The sequence below is a fragment of the Poecilia reticulata genome, chromosome 10 (genome assembly GCF_904066995.2).
Source record: "Poecilia reticulata chromosome 10, P_reticulata-male-v2, whole genome shotgun sequence".
In the NCBI taxonomy this organism is placed as follows: domain Eukaryota; kingdom Metazoa; phylum Chordata; class Actinopteri; order Cyprinodontiformes; family Poeciliidae; genus Poecilia; species Poecilia reticulata.
This window is the reverse complement of record NC_088839.1, coordinates 17055341-17075593: the sequence shown is the minus strand read 5'-3', so window position 1 is coordinate 17075593 and position 20253 is coordinate 17055341. Positions and strand designations below refer to the sequence as shown.

General features: G+C 39.7%; 1 protein-coding gene across 10 annotated transcripts in view; it reads right to left on the bottom strand.

Annotated features, from left to right (window-relative positions):
* LOC103471737 (protocadherin gamma-C5-like) overlaps positions 1–20253 on the bottom strand; it is a 256760-nt gene that overhangs the window by 211403 nt on the left and 25104 nt on the right. Inside the window, exon 1 of one of the 10 annotated variants that reach the window (XM_081611465.1) lies at positions 12995–15493. The exons of 6 other annotated variants lie outside the window; for them this stretch is intronic. In XM_081611465.1, the coding sequence (XP_081467591.1) occupies positions 12995–15412 (2418 nt within the window). In that variant the 5' untranslated portion in view covers positions 15413–15493. Of the gene's footprint in view, positions 1–1730; positions 4270–5724; positions 8252–8827; positions 11342–12994; positions 15494–20253 lie in introns of those variants that run through there. 3 more of the 10 variants (XM_081611477.1, XM_081611476.1, XM_081611475.1) reach the window with 3 other exon arrangements.

Sequence of the window (20253 nt, the reverse complement as noted above, 5' to 3'; positions counted from 1 at the left end):
CCTGATCTCTGAGGAGATCCGCCATCTAAAGCTGTAAGGCGTAAATTAATTTCCTTTTGTTTTTCACGATCAAGCTCCTTATCCAAAACAAGCTCCACTGTGTTTCCATTAGTAGCCAGAATGAAATTTTCGTTCTTCTCAAGGCTATACTGCTGAACTGAATTTTGTCCTACATCGGCATCGTGCGCCTCCTCGATCACAAAGCGAGCTCCCCTCACTGCTGACTCTCTAATTTCAAATTTAAACGACGCTTCGTTAAACTGCGGTGTATTATCATTAATATCTTGAACATGCAGACTGAAAGGATGTAATTCCAGAGGGTTCTCCAGCACGATTTCGCGTTTTATTACACAAGACAATCGTTCTCCACACAGCTCCTCTCGGTCAATCCTGTCGGAAATAATTAAATCACCTGTGCTTCTATTGATATCACAATATCGCTTCCGATTCCCCGCAGCGTCAACGCGAGCATTCCTAAGTGACAATTTACCCACGTCCAGGTTCAAATCCTTCGCTATATTTCCAATAGAATATCCACGTTTCACTTCCTCCTGCACCGAGTAGCTCACGTCTCCATTCACTCGGTAAGAGAACAAAAAGAGGAGATACAAAATTCGATGCTCCATTGTTTTAGCTTGGAAATGTGTTTAAAACATAACAAGGTCCTTTGGTTATATTCCACAAAGAAAAAACAGTGGTAGAAATAACGCAAAAAAACACAAGCAATTCGAGAGCTTCTCAATCTGGATGCGCAGATTGAATTGTAAGGCTTACATCTAAAACAGCACTGGGAGGGAAGAAGAGCCTTCTCATAGAAAGGCAAATAGTGACACCTTGAGAAAAAGGAAGAAACAGCACTGTTCTCAGTATAAAAGTGTGCCTTTGAATAAATATTTTCTTCTTTAGTATAAATCGTCCTCTAAGCGTTCTTAAAAGCAAAACAATGGACAGAGCTTCAGAAACCTTTCTTGAAAGCAATAAGAAGTCGTAATAATTTCTGATATTCACTTCATCAGTATGGTGAGTGCTAAAATCATACAATAGAAATGTGTACGATTTCCCATAAGTGTACATAAAGTGAAACAGACAAAATTCATGGGTCGTCATTAATAAGTTCCACAACAAAAACTTTTGTCTCTAGATACTCTTTAAAGTCTCTCTAAGAAAAATCATTAAAGCAGTCATGTTAGTGTGTGTTGTTCATAACTTGGAAAAAACAAAAAACAAAAAGTAATAACCAATCCTTATTTAATTGCTAATACAAGCATGACCACAGACAGATTTTTAAAGATATTTGAAAACATATCTCATTAAGTACAACTTAAATAGACTCTGTTTAAAGGAAGAGCAGTATAGCATTATCTTTGTAATACCATTACAAAGAAAATGAATCAAAAAGTGTACATGGGGTTTCCATAAGATTTTTTTAACATAAGATACAGCAAAACCTGATATAGTACAATAATTTAAAGATAAAAGCAAAGCAAGTACTATTGTTGGACTTTTAAAATTGGTGTCAGTCCTGTGAGAAGATGCATACTAAATGCACTTTTCTGTCATACATTTTTCTTTCTTTTACTGTGTTTCTGATTTCAAATATTTAAAAGAAAACATTCGATGGCTGCAAATACCTGGATATGAAATCAAACTTGTAAAAAAAAAAAGATATTGCATGGAATATTCCAAAGACAAAGACTGAAGAAATATCAGTACGTCAGACAGGTTCCTACCTCAGGAGAAACTTCACAGCTGCCAAACACATCAGCAAACTCTGATGGACTTTTCTTCAGAGTCTGGTCAGCAGGCAGCGTGTTGTCATTGTAGGATGATACAAACTTGAAGTCACTGGTTCTAGATCCCGTTGTCAGGTAGGCATCATAATTGTAGGTGCTGCGTAAAGTTCCTGTGCCGTCAACATCTGAGTAATTGGGAGGGAGATAAGCTCCTGGGATGGCAACTGCTCCATCAAACAACAGTCTGGGCTTTCTCCTCCGACAAAACCTCACACCAAGGATGATGATAATGAAAGTAAGAAAGAAAGTGGATACAGAAACTAGGGCAATTATCAGATAAGAGGTTATCTTGGAGTTCTTCTCATCGTAAGAAATGTCCTTCAGTTCTGGCACTTCAGCCAAGTTATCAGAAATAAGTAAATAAATGGAACACGTGGCAGACAGAGAGGGCTGTCCATTATCTTTCACTGCAACAATCAGGTTCTGTTTCATGCTGTCAGATTCGGAAATGTCCCGCTGTGTCCTGATCTCTCCACTGTGTAAATCAATACTGAAAAGTCCAGGATCTGTGGATTTGACTATATGATATGAAAGCCAGGCATTCTGTCCAGAGTCTGCGTCCACTGCTATCACTTTGGACACCAGAGACCCTCCATGTGCAGCTTTGGGGACTAACTCAGTCATGAAGGAGCTGCCCTCTGGAGCCGGGTATAGAATCTGAGGAGAGTTGTCATTCACATCCGATATGAACACACTGACTGTGACATTGCTGCTAAGAGGAGGAGAACCATTGTCTCTGGCCATCACTTGGACTTTAAAACTCCTGAACTGTTCATAATCAAATGACCTCACAGCGTGGATCACTCCTGTGTCTCCGTTAACAGATAGATAGGAGGACACCGAGGCACCATTCACCTCACCAGGTAACAGAGAATAAATCACTGTACCGTTTTGTCTCCAGTCAGGATCTCGAGCACTAAGAGTACATAAAGTTGAGCCAGGTTTGTTATTTTCACTCACATATGCGCTGTAGGACTGTTCCTCAAACACAGGTGGGTTGTCATTGATGTCAGCTACAGATAACTGCATAGTTTTAGAGGAGGACAGAGGTGGAGAGCCCTCATCAGTGGCAGTGATTGTAATGTTGTAATCAGATACTAGTTCACGGTCCAGTTGTCCTGTGGTCACAAGAGAATAATAGTTTTTAATTGAAGGAACAAACTTAAAAGGAACATTTTCCTGGATGGAGCAGCGGACCTGTCGATTATTCTCAGAGTCTCTGTCCTGTACATTAATGATGCCCACCTCTGTACCAGGTGACACATTCTCAGGTATGGGGTTTGACAAGGATTTTACATATATTAATGGGGCGTTGTCATTCACATCAGTAATGTCAATAATCACTTTAGCTTCTGAAGACAGGCCATAACCATCTTTAGCTTCAATCATCAGTTCATACTTCGATCCCTCTTCATAATCTAATTGACCTGCTACAATTACTTCTCCTGTTTTTTCATTAAGTGAAAATAGCTTTCTTGATTTGTCTGACAGTCGGCCAAACTCATACGTCACCTCGCCGTTAACACCGTCATCTTTATCTGATGCACTGACTGTGATAACTGGAGTATTTAAAGGAGCGTTTTCCGGTAAACTGGCTGTGTATACAGCCTCGGTAAACACAGGAGCGTTATCATTAGCGTCGAGCACAGTAACATGTATGACTACAGTCCCTGATTTCTGCGGAGATCCACCATCTACAGCTGTTAGCAATAATTTCAATTCTTGCTGCTTTTCTCGATCTAACTCTTTATCTAAGACTAGCTCTCCATATTTACTGCCAGCACTAGTTGTCTGAATGTTAAACACAAAATGGGGGTTTTGTTCTAGGGTGTAGCTTTGAATGGCGTTCTGGCCTATATCTGCATCGTGCGCCGCATTAATGCGATACCTGGCTCCTTTGTCAGCAGACTCGCTGATTTCCAGCTTCACTGTATCTTTTTGAAACACAGGAGAATTATCGTTTATATCTTCAACCTGAAGAGACAACCTATGCAGTTCCAGGGGGTTTTCTAAAAGCAGGTCAAATTTAAGAACACAGGTCGGCTTTTGTCCACAGTGCTCCTCTCTATCTATTCTTCCGGCGACCAATAAATCTCTGGTTCTCGAGTCAACTCGGATGTACTCCTTCTCGCTTCGTTCCATTTCTACACGGGCTTTACGAGCATCGATTCCCTGCGATTCCAGTCCTAAATCCCTGCCAACATTTGCGATGACAGATCCGTGCTTCAGCTCCTCTTGAACGGAATACGTCAGTTCTCCCTGTGTGCAGTGTTCAACAAAAAGGACAAAGAGGAGTCCATAGATCCCGGGAGAACGTATTTCATGCGCCATCTTCAGACAATAAAATAATCCGGATAAGTTTTTGGTAATGACGTATTTTTGATTACGATTTCAGCATTCAGTGGGTTTCGCTCCAGCTTTAGAGAAAAAAGACGAAATACTTCCCAGCCCTCATGGTGGATTGTGTGCAAAACATCTTCGGGGTTCAACGCGTTACTGGTCTTTAGTGACACCTTGAGTATAGCTAAACATATTACAACTCAACAAAAGCTATCAAAATCACGACCTGTGTTTTGAAAAGAAAATGTTTCCATTTAAACTATTAAATCAGTCAAATAAATGCATTCTCATTTAAGTAAAATTGGACCCTAATTTTGAATCATTACCGTAAAGGGTCAATTGTAAAATGTTTAAAAGTATATAATTCCCGTGTGGATGTAACGCAGGAAGCGCTGTGAGTTTTCCAAAATAGAATCTGAAATTCCATTTGGTTTTTCGTAGTTGAAATTTTTTATATCGGTCTGCGCAAATATAAATGCAAACACATTTCAAGTGAACGTGATGATACACGTTTGTTTTCAGTGACGAAAAAACGTGGAAACAGTAAATGAGAAAAAAAAATCTTAAGTGATCATTACCACGTCGCCTCCGTATTTCAATGAATTAAATTCTAATTCCATCACACAAATCTTTTCACGATTATCATGAAAGACAACACACATTGCTTTGTTTTTTGTTGAGGTGTTTTTTTTTTGTGAGGACAAAGTTAAAACACCAATAACTTGATCAACGTTTTTGAAGTATTCAAAAATCCAATAATTCAATCTTATTATTTTATTTTAAAATCAGATTATGACATCCTATGCTATGATCTAATAAAAAGGTATTGATAAAACATTGATTTAAATGTCTTACGGCATGTTAAATATGTGGGTTATTCATAAATTTCAACGACTAGTGAAGCAGTCAGTTTCAGCACCCGGGACAGAGACATAAGCAAAGCTGATAATCTCATTTGGAGAAATCGGGGAAACCTGTGAGCCAGTAACTGGGGAACATAAAATTCCTTTGTTGTAATACAGAATAGTCACTTTATGTCTCATCAATCTCATTTTGTGCTTTTAGCAGTAATCGTGGAAGGCGAGCATTCATAATGAAATCAGTTAAATTATAACAATAAAAACCCCACATTTTAATATTCACAGAAAAGTTTGTCAAAACAGAATTTGAATGCAAAACACAGAACGCCGACAAACAAGCAAGCCGTAAAAGTTTAAAACAATTAATGAATCATCTTGCCACACGCACCAACATATGAATCGATGGTTTATAATATATGAAAGTTTCATATTATGAATGTCGAACAAATTCTCATAAGGAGCTGCCAATGAATAAGTGAATAAAGTGCTAAAAACTACCTCAAGTGTTCATGACGGAAATTGCAAATTATTCAGAGGGAAAACAAAATGAATACGAGCATTAAAATTAAAAGAAAAATAGATGAAGTTATTATATAAAGTTTGGTGAAAATATCTCTGAAAAGAGAGAACCGTTTGGGAATCCTACTATGAGAAGTGGTATAAAAAACGAGTAAATAAGTATGAAAAAGAACTTAAAGTTATTAGGGAAGTAAAACGAAACACATTTTTACCTCCGGAAAGTCCTTGTCGTCTCCGAACACATCAGAAAACTCTGTGGGACTTTTCTTCAGAGTCTGGTCAGCAGGCAGCGTGTTGTCATTGTAAGATGATACAAACTTAAAGTCACTGGTTCTAGATCCCGTTGTCAGGTAGGCGTCGTAATTGTAGGTGCTGCGTAAAGTTCCTGTGCCGTCAACATCTGAGTAATTTGGAGGGAGATAAGCACCGGGGATGGCTACTGCTCCATCAAACAACAGTCTGGGCTTTCTCCTGCGACAAAACCTCACACCCAGGATGATGATAATGAAGGTGAGAAAGAACGTGGATACAGAAACCAACGCGATGATCAGATACGAAGTTAATTTGGCATTGTTCTCATCATGAGAAATATCCTTCAGTTCAGGAACTTCTGCCAAGTTATCAGAAATAAGTAAATACATTGAACAGGTCGCAGACAGAGAGGGCTGTCCATTATCTTTCACTGCAACAATCAGGTTCTGTTTCATGCTGTCAGATTCAGAAATGTCCCGCTGTGTCCTGATCTCTCCACTGTGCAGATCAATACTGAAAAGTCCAGGATCTGTGGCTTTGACAATGTGATACGAAAGCCAGGCATTCTGTCCAGAGTCTGCGTCCACTGCTATCACTTTGGACACCAGAGACCCTCCATGTGCAGCTTTGGGGACTAACTCAGTCATGAAGGAGCTGCCCTCTGCGGTGGGATACAGTATCTGAGGAGAGTTGTCATTCACATCAGATATGAACACACTGACAGTCACATTGCTGCTGAGAGGAGGAGAACCATTGTCTCTGGCCATTACTTGGACTTTGAAACTCCTGAACTGTTCATAATCAAATGACCTCACAGCGTGGATCACTCCTGTGTCTCCGTTAACAGATAGATAGGAGGACACCGAGGCACCATTCACCTCACCAGGTAACAGAGAATAAACCACTGTACCGTTTTGTCTCCAGTCAGGATCTCGAGCCGAAACGGAGCATAAAGAGGAGCCAGGTTTGTTATTTTCACTCACATATGCGCTGTAAGACTGTTCCTCAAACACAGGTGGGTTGTCATTGATGTCAGCTACAGATAACTGAATAGTTTTAGAGGAGGACAGAGGTGGAGAGCCCTCATCAGTGGCAATGATTGTTATGTTGTAATCAGAAAGTAGTTCACGGTCCAGTTGCCCTGTAGTTACAAGAGAGTAATAGTTTTTAATCGAGGGAACCAATTTAAAGGGAATATTTTGCTGGATTGTGCAGCGGACCTGGCGATTATGTTCAGAGTCTCTGTCCTGTACATTAATGATCCCCACCTCTGTACCAGGTGACACGTTCTCTGGTATGGGATTGGACAAAGACTTCATTTGAATAAACGGGGCGTTATCATTTATATCAGTTACTTCAATCATTAAGGTTGCATATGAGGCCAATCCTAAACCATCTTTAGCGCTAATCTGCATTTCGTACAACGATTTCCTTTCATAATCAATAGTCCCACCTACTCTCACTTCACCGGTTTGTGGATTTAATATAAAAATGTGGTTTTCATCCGACACATGATCAAATCCGTAAGTGATTTCGCCATTCACTCCCTCATCTGCGTCCGTAGCGGACACTGTTAGAACAACAGAATCAATTGATGAATTTTCAGGGATACTGGCTTTATAAACTACCTGGCTAAACACTGGGGCGTTATCATTTGCATCAAGAACAGTGACGTGTATCACAACGGTGCCTGATTTCTGAGGAGATCCGCCGTCAAATGCAGTCAGTGAAAATGCAATCGTGTTTTTGTCCTCCCTGTCCAGCTCTCTGTCTAAGACTAACTCGCCATATTTCCGTCCAATTCCTTTTGATTTTACATTTAGCTTAAAATAATCGTTTTCTTGTACTGAGTAGCCCCGCACAGCATTGTCGCCAATGTCTGCGTCATGCGCTTCATCAATGAGAAACGTCGCCCCCCTTATTGCAGATTCGTGTATTTCTAATTTAATCGATTCCTCTTTAAACTGGGGAGAATTATCATTAATATCTTGAACGTGAATGTTAATACGGTGCAGTTCTAAAGGGTTTTCAAGCACTACCTCCTGTTTTACGACGCACGATGCCCTCTTCTCACAAAGTCCTTCTCTGTCCATTCGTTCTTCGACAATTAGATTCCCTGTCTTGACATTCAAGCTGCAGTATTTAACACCGTTATCCTCTGTCTCAATGCGAGCCTTTCGAGAAGACAGCGTGCCCAGATCCAGTCCTAAATCCTTAGCAATATTTCCGACCACGGATCCTCGCTTCATCTCTTCTGGAATGGAGTAGCTCACGTCTCCACAAACAAGGTGGATAAAAAGAACAATAAAAGCAAGGCCTCGGCGCAAGACATCCCCAAAGATATTCATTTTTTTCCTGAAGAAACGCCACTTTTGAATGAGACTGTGAACAAAAAAAACTTCAAAACTGTCTATCCTGCAATCAAAAAGAAGAACTTCAATTGTAAAGCATGCGTTATTTGTTATCTGCTGTCCAAAAGCAAATTCTGGCTATGCGCTGGCAGTTCAGGGAGGAGAAAGATTCTACCATTTCGTTTACTAGTACATACTGACACCATGAGTATTTGCTGCGTTATGACAAGTCTGTGTTTTCATTCAACCTGCTATAGCAATGAAACAGTCCATAACGTACACTTACATTAAATAAATATATGTTGATGTTGAATTATTCAATGCCCAATGAAATTAAAACCTCTGACATTACGAAGAGGATTTTTAGAAGGATCATAACATTATTGTACTAATAAGAAATGTGTCAAAAAATCAAAAATAACTCATATTAACCTGTTATCAAAAGCAAGTTGAAAAGAACAAAACATAAATTATGTATCTCCTTTAAATAGGTCAAAACTTGAAAGTATCATCAAATTAATTCATATATTTTCAAATTAGAAACAATGCAAGATGTAAGAAATAAAAAAGGCAATTAAAAAACCAGAAACGATAAATACTCACAGAAAGTTTACAAAAGAACACAACCAGTCTCAAAGCAAATAGGAAGGATGATAAAATGTTCTCTTTTTAAGATAATTTTTTAGAATTAAGCTAAAAAAAATAATCATACCTCTGGTGCGGAGTCAAGCTCCCCAAAGACATCAGCAAAGTCTGATGGACTTTTCTTCAAAGTGTTGTCAGCAGGCAGCGTGTTGTCATTGTAAGATGATACAAACTTAAAGTCACTGGTTCTAGATCCTGTTGTCAGGTAGGCATCATAATTGTAGGTGCTGCGTAAAGTTCCTGTGCCGTCAACATCTGCGTAATTGGGAGGAAGATAAGCTCCAGGGATGGCAACTGCTCCATCAAACAACAGTCTGGGCTTTCTCCTACGACAAAACCTCACTCCAAGTATAATGATGATGAAGGTCAGAAAGAAGGTGGAAACAGAAACCAGTGCGATGATCAGATAAGAGGTCAGCTTGGAGTTCTTCTCATCATAAGAAATGTCTTTCAGTTCTGGCACTTCAGCCAAGTTATCAGAAATAAGTAAATACATGGAACAGGTTGCAGACAGAGAGGGCTGTCCATTGTCTTTCACAGCAACAATCAGGTTCTGTTTCATGCTGTCAGATTCTGAAATGTCCCGCTGTGTCCTGATCTCTCCACTGTGTAGATCAATCCTGAAAAGTCCTGGATCTGTAGCTTTGACTATATGATATGAAAGCCAGGCATTCTGTCCAGAGTCTGCGTCCACCGCTATCACTTTGGACACCAGAGACCCTCCATGTGCAGCTTTAGGGACTAACTCGGTCATGAAGGAGCTGCCCTCTGGTGCTGGGTATAGGATCTGAGGAGAGTTGTCATTCACATCCGATATGAACACACTGACAGTCACATTGCTGCTGAGAGGAGGAGAACCATTGTCTCTGGCCATCACTTGAACTTTGAAACTACTGAACTGTTCATAATCAAATGACCTCACAGCGTGGATCACTCCTGTGTCTCCGTTAACAGATAGATAGGAGGACACAGAGGCACCGTTCACCTCACCAGGTAACAGAGAATAAATCACTGTACCGTTTTGTCTCCAGTCAGGGTCTCGAGCAGAAACAGTACATAAAGAGGATCCAGGTTTGTTATTTTCACTCACATATGCACTGTAGGACTGTTCCTCAAACACAGGTGGGTTGTCATTAATGTCAGCTACAGATAACTGAATAGTTTTAGAAGAGGACAGAGGAGGAGAGCCTTCATCTACAGCAGTGACTGTAATATTGTAATCATATACTTGCTCACGGTCAAGTTGCCCTGTGGTTACCAGAGAATAATAGTTCTTAATTGAGGGAACCAATTTAAAAGGAACATTTTGCTGAATAGAGCATTGTACTTGTCCGTTATTCTGAGAGTCTCTGTCCTGTACATTAATGATGCCCACCTCTGTGCCAGGTGACACATTCTCAGGTATAGGGTTAGACAAGGATGTTATGTCTATATCTGGTCTGTTGTCATTTACATCAATAATATCAATGATAACTTTAGCCTCTGAGGATAGTCCGTAACCATCTTTGGCCTCCACAAAAATCTCATGTCTTTGTCTGTCTTCATAATCTATGTTCCCTGTAACAGTGATCTCCCCTGTTTTAGAATCAAGAGAAAATAAAGACTGACTTTTATCAGAGAGTCGACTACATTCATATGTAACTTCTCCATTGACTCCTTCATCTTTATCTCTTGCACTGACTGTTATAACTGGGGTTTTTAAAGGAGAGTTTTCAGGTAACCTGGCTGTGTACACAGCTTCAGTAAATACGGGAGCGTTATCATTAGCGTCGAGAACAGTAACGTGTAAGACTACAGTCCCTGATCTCGGAGGAGATCCGCCATCTACCGCTGTTAATATAATTCTTAATTCTTGCTGCTCTTCTCGATCTAACTCTTTATCTAAAACCAGCTCACCATATTTTCTCCCAGGGCTCGTCTGAACGTTAAGCACAAAATTGGGGTTTTGCTGCAGAATGTAGCTTTGGACAGTGTTCTGGCCTATGTCAGCATCGTGCGCAGCATTAATGCGATAACTGGCTCCTTTTCCGGTCGACTCCCCTATTTCAAGCTTAATAATATCCTTTGGGAAAATCGGTTCATTGTCATTTATGTCTTGTACTTGCAGAGACAAGCGATGCAGCTCGAGAGGATTTTCCATAAGGAGATCGTATTTGAGAATACATGTTGGGTTTTCTCCACACTGCTCCTCTCTGTCTATTCTTCCTGTGACAAATAAATCTCCGTTTCTCAGATTAATTCCGATTATCTCTTTTTCGCTTCCTTCCACCTTGACCCGTATTTTACGAGCAGATAGCCTTCCCAGGTCCAGTTTCAGATCTTGAGCGATATTCCCAATGACAGATCCGCGTTTCAGTTCCTCCTGCACGGAATAGGTCAGATCGCAATGGGAGTATTGCAGCATAACAAAGAAAAAAATAACGCCGTGCCATTCTACATTCCGTCGTTTATGCATCTTCTTCAACTTGGTCTACAAAAGCTACGTTTTCTTTGAAGGAGGGTTATTGTATTTCCTAATAAGGTTCTCTACAGCTCTTGTCCACGGATTCAGATATTATAAAAGATAGGTCCAGCCCGACAATGTGTGGTGTGCAAAAGCAGTTGAAGGGCATTTAAATCCAAAACGGGTCTATAGTGACACCGTGAGTTTAAATGATATTACAACGTCTCATCAGAAAGAGTGGATATTATTTTGAAGAGTTATCACATATTCCAACAATTTTAATTTCACACTGTAAAATTAATTCATTTTGTGTAGAAAAAATAAAGTGCAAATAAATAATTGTATTGAAAAAAAAGGATCGTATTTTTTTTTTCGTTATAAACCAATCAACAGAAAATTATTATTTTAAATCTCCTAACGTAGAATAAATTATACATTTTTACATTTTTAGCCTAAAATAATTATCGGTATTATTTTATTTTATTTTGTAAACTCCGCGTTTGCACTAGGAAATCCGATTCTTCCCATCCCAGACTTATTTTCTCCTTACCGATCGTATTTCTGTTTTTTTTTTCTTGTGACCCAAAAATAATTATTGTTCATCATTCTATAAATTCAAGAAAGTCTAATCAAGAAAGTCAAACATAAACATAATACAAATAAAACACTGTATTAGCACTTTTGAGTTTGTGCGCATGTATGTAACAAAAATGTATCAAGTAATTTCGAATCTAAAGCCAAAGGGACGGGAAATAAATTACCATGACGGACGTAATGTTTTATATTGGTAAGTAATTTGGGAAAAGCAGACTTTGCTGAATATGCAGCAATATTCCACGGAACGCAAATTATTATGAAGTGTTTCTACAGTAAAATCCTGTTATGTATGTGCGAAGGTACAAATGTAAAGAGAAGAAACAGGGTTTTTTTTTTGTTTTTTTTTTCAGAACCAAGGGCAGAGAAACGCATCGAAAAAGCTTTTACTCTACTGCAAAAATCAAGAGCTGGCACAAAATGTCCACTAGCAAAATAGGAGTTTTTTCATAATATGACACTGGATACCAAACAGCAAAGTGCTGTCTTAATTAGCAACATGAAAGAAGGATCTTAAAGGACTCAATGTAATTAAACTGTGGTGTATTTTCGCATTCCATCTGTGTAGTTACTTTAAATCGTTTGCCAAAAAGCGGGTATGCGTAATATGTATTCTACAAATAATACAACATATTTAATAACTTCATTGTTAGACAGTTAAGAACATAGTAAGGCAATACTATGTGTGATGGAACTTCGCGAAAGAACTGGATTGTTGACATTTATTTTAATAATGGAGACAGTTTTTCTTACAATCGAGTTAAAACTAAATCCAGTTGAATATGTTCAGAAAAAGAAAGAAAAAAAAACAATGCAAAACTACAATTAAAGACCAGAGGTTCTGACCAGAACCTGAGCAAAGAGAAACCGCATTTCAGCGACAAGTGAAAATACGTCAGTCGGAACATAAAAGCTAAACCATTTTCAGGAGGAAACTGGACAAACGCAAATGCTACAAGAGATGAAAAAAAACGAATCACGGGTGAAATAAAAAAGAACAAATAGCGCATTTATTTCTAAAGTTAGAATTTAAATGAAATATATTTCATGTATTATGAAACTCGACGCGAGAATACACGAACAGCTTTTTAAAAAATGTGTGATACGTTTTAATATTGGAAGAAACAAAGAAGTATCCAACAATATCAGGTTCTTTTTAAACCGCAATCTAAAAGACATAGCAGAATGGATTCCTACCTGAGGAGAGAAATCATTTAATCCGAATACATCTGATAATTCTGTTGGACTTTTCTTCAGAGTCTGGTCAGCAGGCAGCGTGTTGTCATTGTAAGATGATACAAACTTAAAGTCACTGGTTCTGGATCCTGTTGTCAGGTAGGCATCGTAATTGTAGGTGCTGCGTAAAGTTCCTGTGCCGTCAACATCTGCATAATTAGGAGGTAGATAAGCTCCGGGGATGGCTACTGCTCCATCAAACAACAGTCTGGGCTTTCTCCTCCGACAAAATCTCACGCCCAGGATGATGATGATGAAGGTGAGAAAGAAGGTGGACACAGAAACCAACGCGATGATCAGGTAAGACGTCAACTTGGAGTTTTCATCATAAGAAATGTCTTTTAGTTCTGGAACCTCTGCCAAGTTATCAGAAATAAGTAAATAGATGACACAGGTTGCAGACAGAGAGGGCTGTCCATTATCTTTCACTGCAACAATCAGGTTCTGTTTCATGCTGTCAGATTCTGAAATGTCCCGCTGTGTCCTGATCTCTCCACTGTGCAGATCAATACTGAAAAGTCCAGGATCTGTGGATTTGACTATATGATAGGACAGCCAGGCGTTCTGTCCAGAGTCTGTGTCCACTGCTATCACTTTGGACACCAGAGACCCTCCATGTGCAGCTTTAGGGACTAACTCAGTCATGAAGGAGCTGCCTTCTGGGGCTGGATACAGGATCTGAGGAGAGTTGTCATTTACATCAGATATGAACACACTGACAGTCACATTGCTGCTGAGAGGAGGAGAACCATTGTCTCTAGCCATCACTTGGACTTTAAAACTCCTGAACTGTTCATAATCAAATGACCTCACAGTGTGGATCACTCCTGTGTCTCCGTTAACAGATAGATAGGAGGACACCGAGGCACCGTTCACCTCACCAGGTAACAGAGAATAAATCACTGTACCGTTTTGTTTCCAGTCAGGATCTTTAGCAGAAATGGAGCATAAAGTGGAGCCAGGTTTGTTATTTTCACTCACATATGCGCTGTAGGACTGTTCCTCAAACACAGGTGGGTTGTCATTGATGTCAGCTACAAATAACTGAATAGTTTTAGAGGAGGACAGAGGTGGAGAGCCCTCATCAATGGCAGTTATTGTAATGTTGCAATCAGACACTTGCTCACGGTCCAGTTGTCCTGCGGTCACTAGAGAATAATAGTTTTTAATAGAAGGAACCAACTTAAATGGGACATTCTGTTGAATGGAGCAGCGGACCTGTCGATTATTCTCAGAGTCTCTGTCCTGCACATTAATGATTCCCACCTCTGTACCAGGTAACACATTCTCAGGTATGGGGTTGGACAATGACTTCACAAATATAACTGGGGCGTTGTCATTTACATCTATAATATCAATGATAACTTTAGCCTCTGAGGATAGTCCGTACCCATCTTTGGCCTCCACAAAAACCTCATATCTCTGCCTGTCTTCATAATCTATGTTCCCTGTAACAATAACCTCTCCTGTTTTAGAATCAAGAGAAAATAAAGACTGAGATTTATCAGAGATTCGGCTAAATTCATATGTAACTTCGCCATTGATTCCTTCATCTTTATCTGATGCACTGACTGTGATAACTGGGGTTTTTAAAGGAGAGTTTTCAAGTAACCTGGCTGTGTACAAAGCCTCGGTAAATACGGGAGCATTATCATTAGCGTCGAGAACAGTAACGTGTAAGACTACAGTCCCTGATCTCGGAGGAGATCCACCATCTACCCCTGTTAATATAATTCTTAGTTCTTGCTGCTCTTCTCGATCTAACTCTTTATCTAAAACCAGCTCACCATATTTTCTCCCAGGGCTCGTCTGGATGTTAAGCACAAAATTGGGGTTTTGCTGCAGGATGTAGCTTTGGACAGTGTTCTGGCCTATGTCAGCATCATGCGCAGCATTAATGCGATACCTGGCTCCTTTGCCGGTCGACTCCCGTATTTCAAGCTTAATAATATCCTTTGGGAAAATCGGTTGATTGTCATTTATGTCTTGTACTTGCAGAGACAAGCGATGCAGCTCGAGAGGATTTTCCAAAAGAAGCTCGTATACAAGAATGCACGCTGGCTTTTCTCCACAAAGCTCCTCTCTGTCTATTCTTCCCGTGACAAATAAATTTCCGTTTTTCAGGTTAATTCCGACATACTGCTTTTCGCTTCCTTCCATTTCAACGCGAGCTTTACGTGTGGCTAATTTCCCCACGTCCAGTCCCAGATCTTGGGCGATATTTCCGATAACAGACCCGTGTTTAAGCTCCTCTTGGATGGAATAGGTCAGATCTCCGTCAGCGAATTGCATCAGAACAAAGAAAAAAAATATACCGTGTTGGCTTTGAAGGCGTCGTTTATTCATCATCGCAGCGCTGCTCTCCAAAAGCCACGCCATTTATTAGTGACGGCTAAAAATGTAATAATAACGCGCTTTTACCGCACTTGCAACGAGGTTCGGTTTTTCTAAAGAACAGAGGTAAAACCCAGTTGCGGGTGGTGTGCAAAGTAGTGTAGCAACATTTAAATCCAAAGAAAGTCTACAGTGACACCGTGAGTTTAAATGACATTACAACACTTCAGAGATTATTTTTTTAATCTGACCCTATTTTCGTATCAGATCTTCTTGCAATAAAATGTTTTCCATATACCACGTTTAAATTATTTATTTTAATATTACAAGTAAGAAAAAAATTATCATCTTGATTTGAGTCACATGGCACAGAAGTTTCAAAAATTAAATCATCATCAAATGTCGCTACCGCAATAACTTATTCCACATCTGACATACTTAAAGCCACTAAATAGATATTTAAAACTATTGATTTTTGTTGAAGATTTTTACCAGAAAAATGCATTTCCGTGGAAATATTTTCGCACACCACGCACCAATGACCAATTGAAAGTCTTTTTTTTTATCTGATTGAAAATATGAAATACATGCGAACATAAACTAGACAACAAAATTCAGACAATGGTCTGAGAAAAAAATGTTTATAATTTTCATCCATCCATTTTCTTGACACCCTTGTCCCTTGGTGGGGTCGGGAGGGTTGCTGGTGCCTATCTCCAGCTAACGTTCCGGGCGAGAGGCGGGGTTCACCCTGGACAGGCCGCCAGTTTGTCGCAGGGCAACACAGAGACAATCAACCATGCACATACACTCACACTTTTGGACAATTTGGAGAGGTCAATTAACCTGAGAGTCATGTTTTTGGACTGTGGGAGGAAACCGGAGTACCTGGAGAAAACCCATGCATGCACAGGGAGAACATGCAAACTCCATGCAGAAAGACCCGGGCCAGCAATCAAACCCAGAACCTTCTTACTGCAAGGCAACAGCTCTACCAACTGTGCCACTGTGCAGCCACTCCTATAATTTTCATTTGAAAGGTAATATTAAAAATGTCTACATAGTGTATTTCTGAATTGTAGACAAAATGCATCACTTATACTAGTTGTTCTCACAATTTCTGTAGTATTTTTTGTACAATTCTATAAATTTGATCTGCAAAACATACCAAATATGATTTTTCTGCTTAATTTATTAAAATTGAACAGATAAAGGTGGAAAAACAAGGTTTTTACCAAGATATGGTGTTATTGCCACATTTATCAGCAAATGAATCAATATTAGCTGAAAAAGCTGGCAGGGCTTGACAACGCTGTAATGTATTTCAGCACCACGGACAGTTAAAAAACCTGAAACATACGCACACTCAAACACACACAGACTCATGACCATATGTACCAAAAAAGCACCAAGAGTCACCCAAAAATGTTATAGCCATGCTGTGACTCAATTGGAATTCAAAAGCTGCTGAGCTTAACTCTATCATGAATTGTGAAAAATACATTAAACATTAGAGAAGGAAAGATGTTACAATATGTTTATTATCCAAAATATCTTTACTCATGAGGTAAAACTATTCCTACCTCAGGTGAAGTATTGCTATCTCCAAAGACATCTTCTAATTCTGATGGATGTTTCTGCAGAGTCTGGTCTGCAGGCAGCGTGTTGTCATTGTAAGATGATACAAACTTAAAGTCACTGGTTCTAGATCCTGTTGTCAGGTAGGCATCGTAATTGTAGGTGCTGTGTAAAGTTCCTGTGCCGTCAACATCCGAGTAATTTGGAGGTAGATAAGCTCCAGGGATGGCCACGGCTCCATCAAACAACAGTCTTGGCTTTCTCCTCCGACAAAATCTCACACCCAGGATGATGATGATGAAGGTGAGAAAGAAGGTGGACACAGAAACCAGCGCGATGATCAGATAAGATGTCAAGGTGGAGTTCTTCTCATCATAAGAAACGTCTTTCAGTTCTGGGACCTCAGCCAAGTTGTCAGAAATAAGTAAATGAATTGAGCAGGTTGCAGACAGAGAGGGGTGTCCATTATCTTTCACTGCAACAATCAGGTTCTGTTTCATGCTGTCAGATTCTGAAATGTCCCGCTGTGTCCTGATCTCTCCACTGTGAAGATCAATACTGAAAAGTCCCGGAACTGAAGATTTAATTATATGATAGGATAGCCATGCATTTTGTCCAGAGTCTGCATCCACCGCAATTACTTTGGAGACCAGAGACCCTCCATGTGCAGCTTTGGGGACTAACTCAGTCATGAAAGAGCTGCTGTCTGGGGCTGGGTATAGGATCTGAGGAGAGTTGTCATTCACATCTGATATGAACACACTGGCAGTCACGTTGCTGTTGAGTGGAGGAGTACCATTGTCTCTTGCCATGACTTGGACTTTAAAACTCCTGAACTGTTCATAGTCAAATGACCTCACAGCGTGGATCACTCCTGTGTCTCCGTTAACAGATAAATAGGAGGACACCGAGGCACCGTTCACCTCACCAGGTAAGAGAGAATAAATCACTGTACCGTTTTGTCTCCAGTCAGGATCTCTAGCAGAAACACTACATAAAGAGGATCCAGGTTTGTTATTTTCACTCACATATGCGATGTAGGACTGTTCCTCAAACACAGGTGGGTTGTCATTGATGTCAGCTACAGATAACTGAATAGTTTTAGAGGAAGACAGAGGTGGAGAGCCCTCATCAGTGGCAAAGATAGTAACATTGTAACCTGCCACTAGTTCACGGTCAAGTTGTCCTGTGGTCACTAGAGAATAATAGTTCTTAATAGAAGGAATCAACTTAAAAGGGACATTTTGCTGGATAGAACAGCTGACCTGTCCATTATTCTCTGAATCTCTATCCTGCACATTAATGATGGCCACCTCTGTACCAGGTGACACATTCTCAGGTATGGGGCTGGAGAGCGATTTTGTATAAATCACTGGGGCATTATCATTTACATCAGTGATATCAATTATAACCTTAGAATAGGAGGTGAGTCCTAATCCATCTTTTGCTGTCACCCTAAGTTCAAACAATGACACCGTTTCAAAATCAACTGCTCTCATCAATTTTATTTCACCTGCTTTATTGTCTATGTCAAATATTGTCTTGACCTCATCAGAAATGTGTCCAAAATCATATGTAACCTCGCCATTTATTCCCTCATCTGCATCGGTTGCTCCAACTGTTAGAACAACAGTACCTATTGGAGAGTTTTCCGGCATACTGGTTTTGTAAATTAGCTGCTTGAACACAGGAACGTTGTCATTTGCATCCAAGACATTTATATGAATCATCACGGTACCTGTCCTTTGTGGTGATCCACCATCTAAAGCCGTCAAAAGAAGACTAATTTCTTTTAATTTCTCACGGTCGAGTTCTTTGCTCAAGACAAGCTCCACGGAATTTGTCCCAACACCGAGAATAAAATGTTCATTGTTTTGCAGGTTGTACGTCTGCACTGAATTTTGGCCTACATCCGCATCATGGGCTTCCTCTATTGGAAATCTAGCACCTTTCGATGCAGATTCACTTATGTCAATTTGGATCAATTCTTTATTAAATTGCGGAGCGTTATCGTTTATATCCTGAACATGCAAATTTACCCGATGCAGCTCTAACGGATTCTCCAACATGATCTCTTGTTTCAAAACGCAGGATGCTTTGTCTCCACAAAGGCCTTCTCTGTCGAGCCTGTCAGAGATAACTAAATCTCCGTTACGGACGTTGATGTCAAAATAATGTTTGTCACTTCCTTCCGTATCAACACGAGCTTTTCGAGCGGACAGTTTGCTGACCTCGAGACTCAAGTCTTTGGCGATATTTCCGACCACTGATCCTCGCCGCATCTCCTCTGGAAACGAATACCTCAAATCTCCCTCTGCCAAATGTATAGAAAGAAAAAGCACGCCACAGACAAGACGTTGGACTGCAGAGCTCGTGATAGCCATCCTCGTTGTCCAGTCCTTGTCAAAACGGAAAAAGTTAAAGGGGAAAAAAGAGAATTTATGATGAAATCCTCGCAGTCCAAAATCGCATTTCTCCCTCCTCTGATCGGCTACAAAAGCCCTGCCTCACGGTCTCTGTCATAATGCTGAGGATACTGACAGCAAAACGTATAGTGTTGGCTCACAGCGACCTCTTGAGTAAGCGCAATAAATTCCTACGTGGGGTTCCGTCATGCCAAAACCAGCATTTAATTTTACTTGCCAATACGACGCAGAAAGTGTCAAGTTTAAAATATGTAAAAGCGATCCTGAATGAAAAGGTCCCTCTCTTATGCATGCTAACCTGAGCACAACTTATGTTTAAATGCTTTCCACAGAACTGCTTCAATTTAACTGTAACGTGAACACGTTTGATGTTGCAAACGTCTTTTGTCCCAAAAAAAAATAAAATAAACACATACGTTTCCTAAATAACTGCAAACCATTATAGCATGTTATGTGAGAAATGTACTTCTGACATGATGACAAAGCCTACATAACAAATGGAAAATTTTAGATGTCCAATAATCACTACAGAGTCCATACACAATAAAAGAAATTCAAAAAGTGACAAAAAAAATCCAGTTTAAGTTTGACTCCTTTAGAAAAAAATTATAGGCTGGCACTTGAAAGAAAAAATTGTCACTAATATCAAACTGACCTACTTTCAATAGACACAAAGACATATCTGAAATCCTTCACCAAACACAAATAACTACATTTGAAATAATTAATGGACTGCATGTTATGAAGTTAAAACTATATGGAAGAGGGAGCGGAAATAGGTGTCTGAGGAAAGTGGAAAAAAAGAGCTTAATATTTTAAAGAAGATATGACAAATAACAGTGACAAATAACAGAACCGCTTCAATTTAAATAGTCATGACAC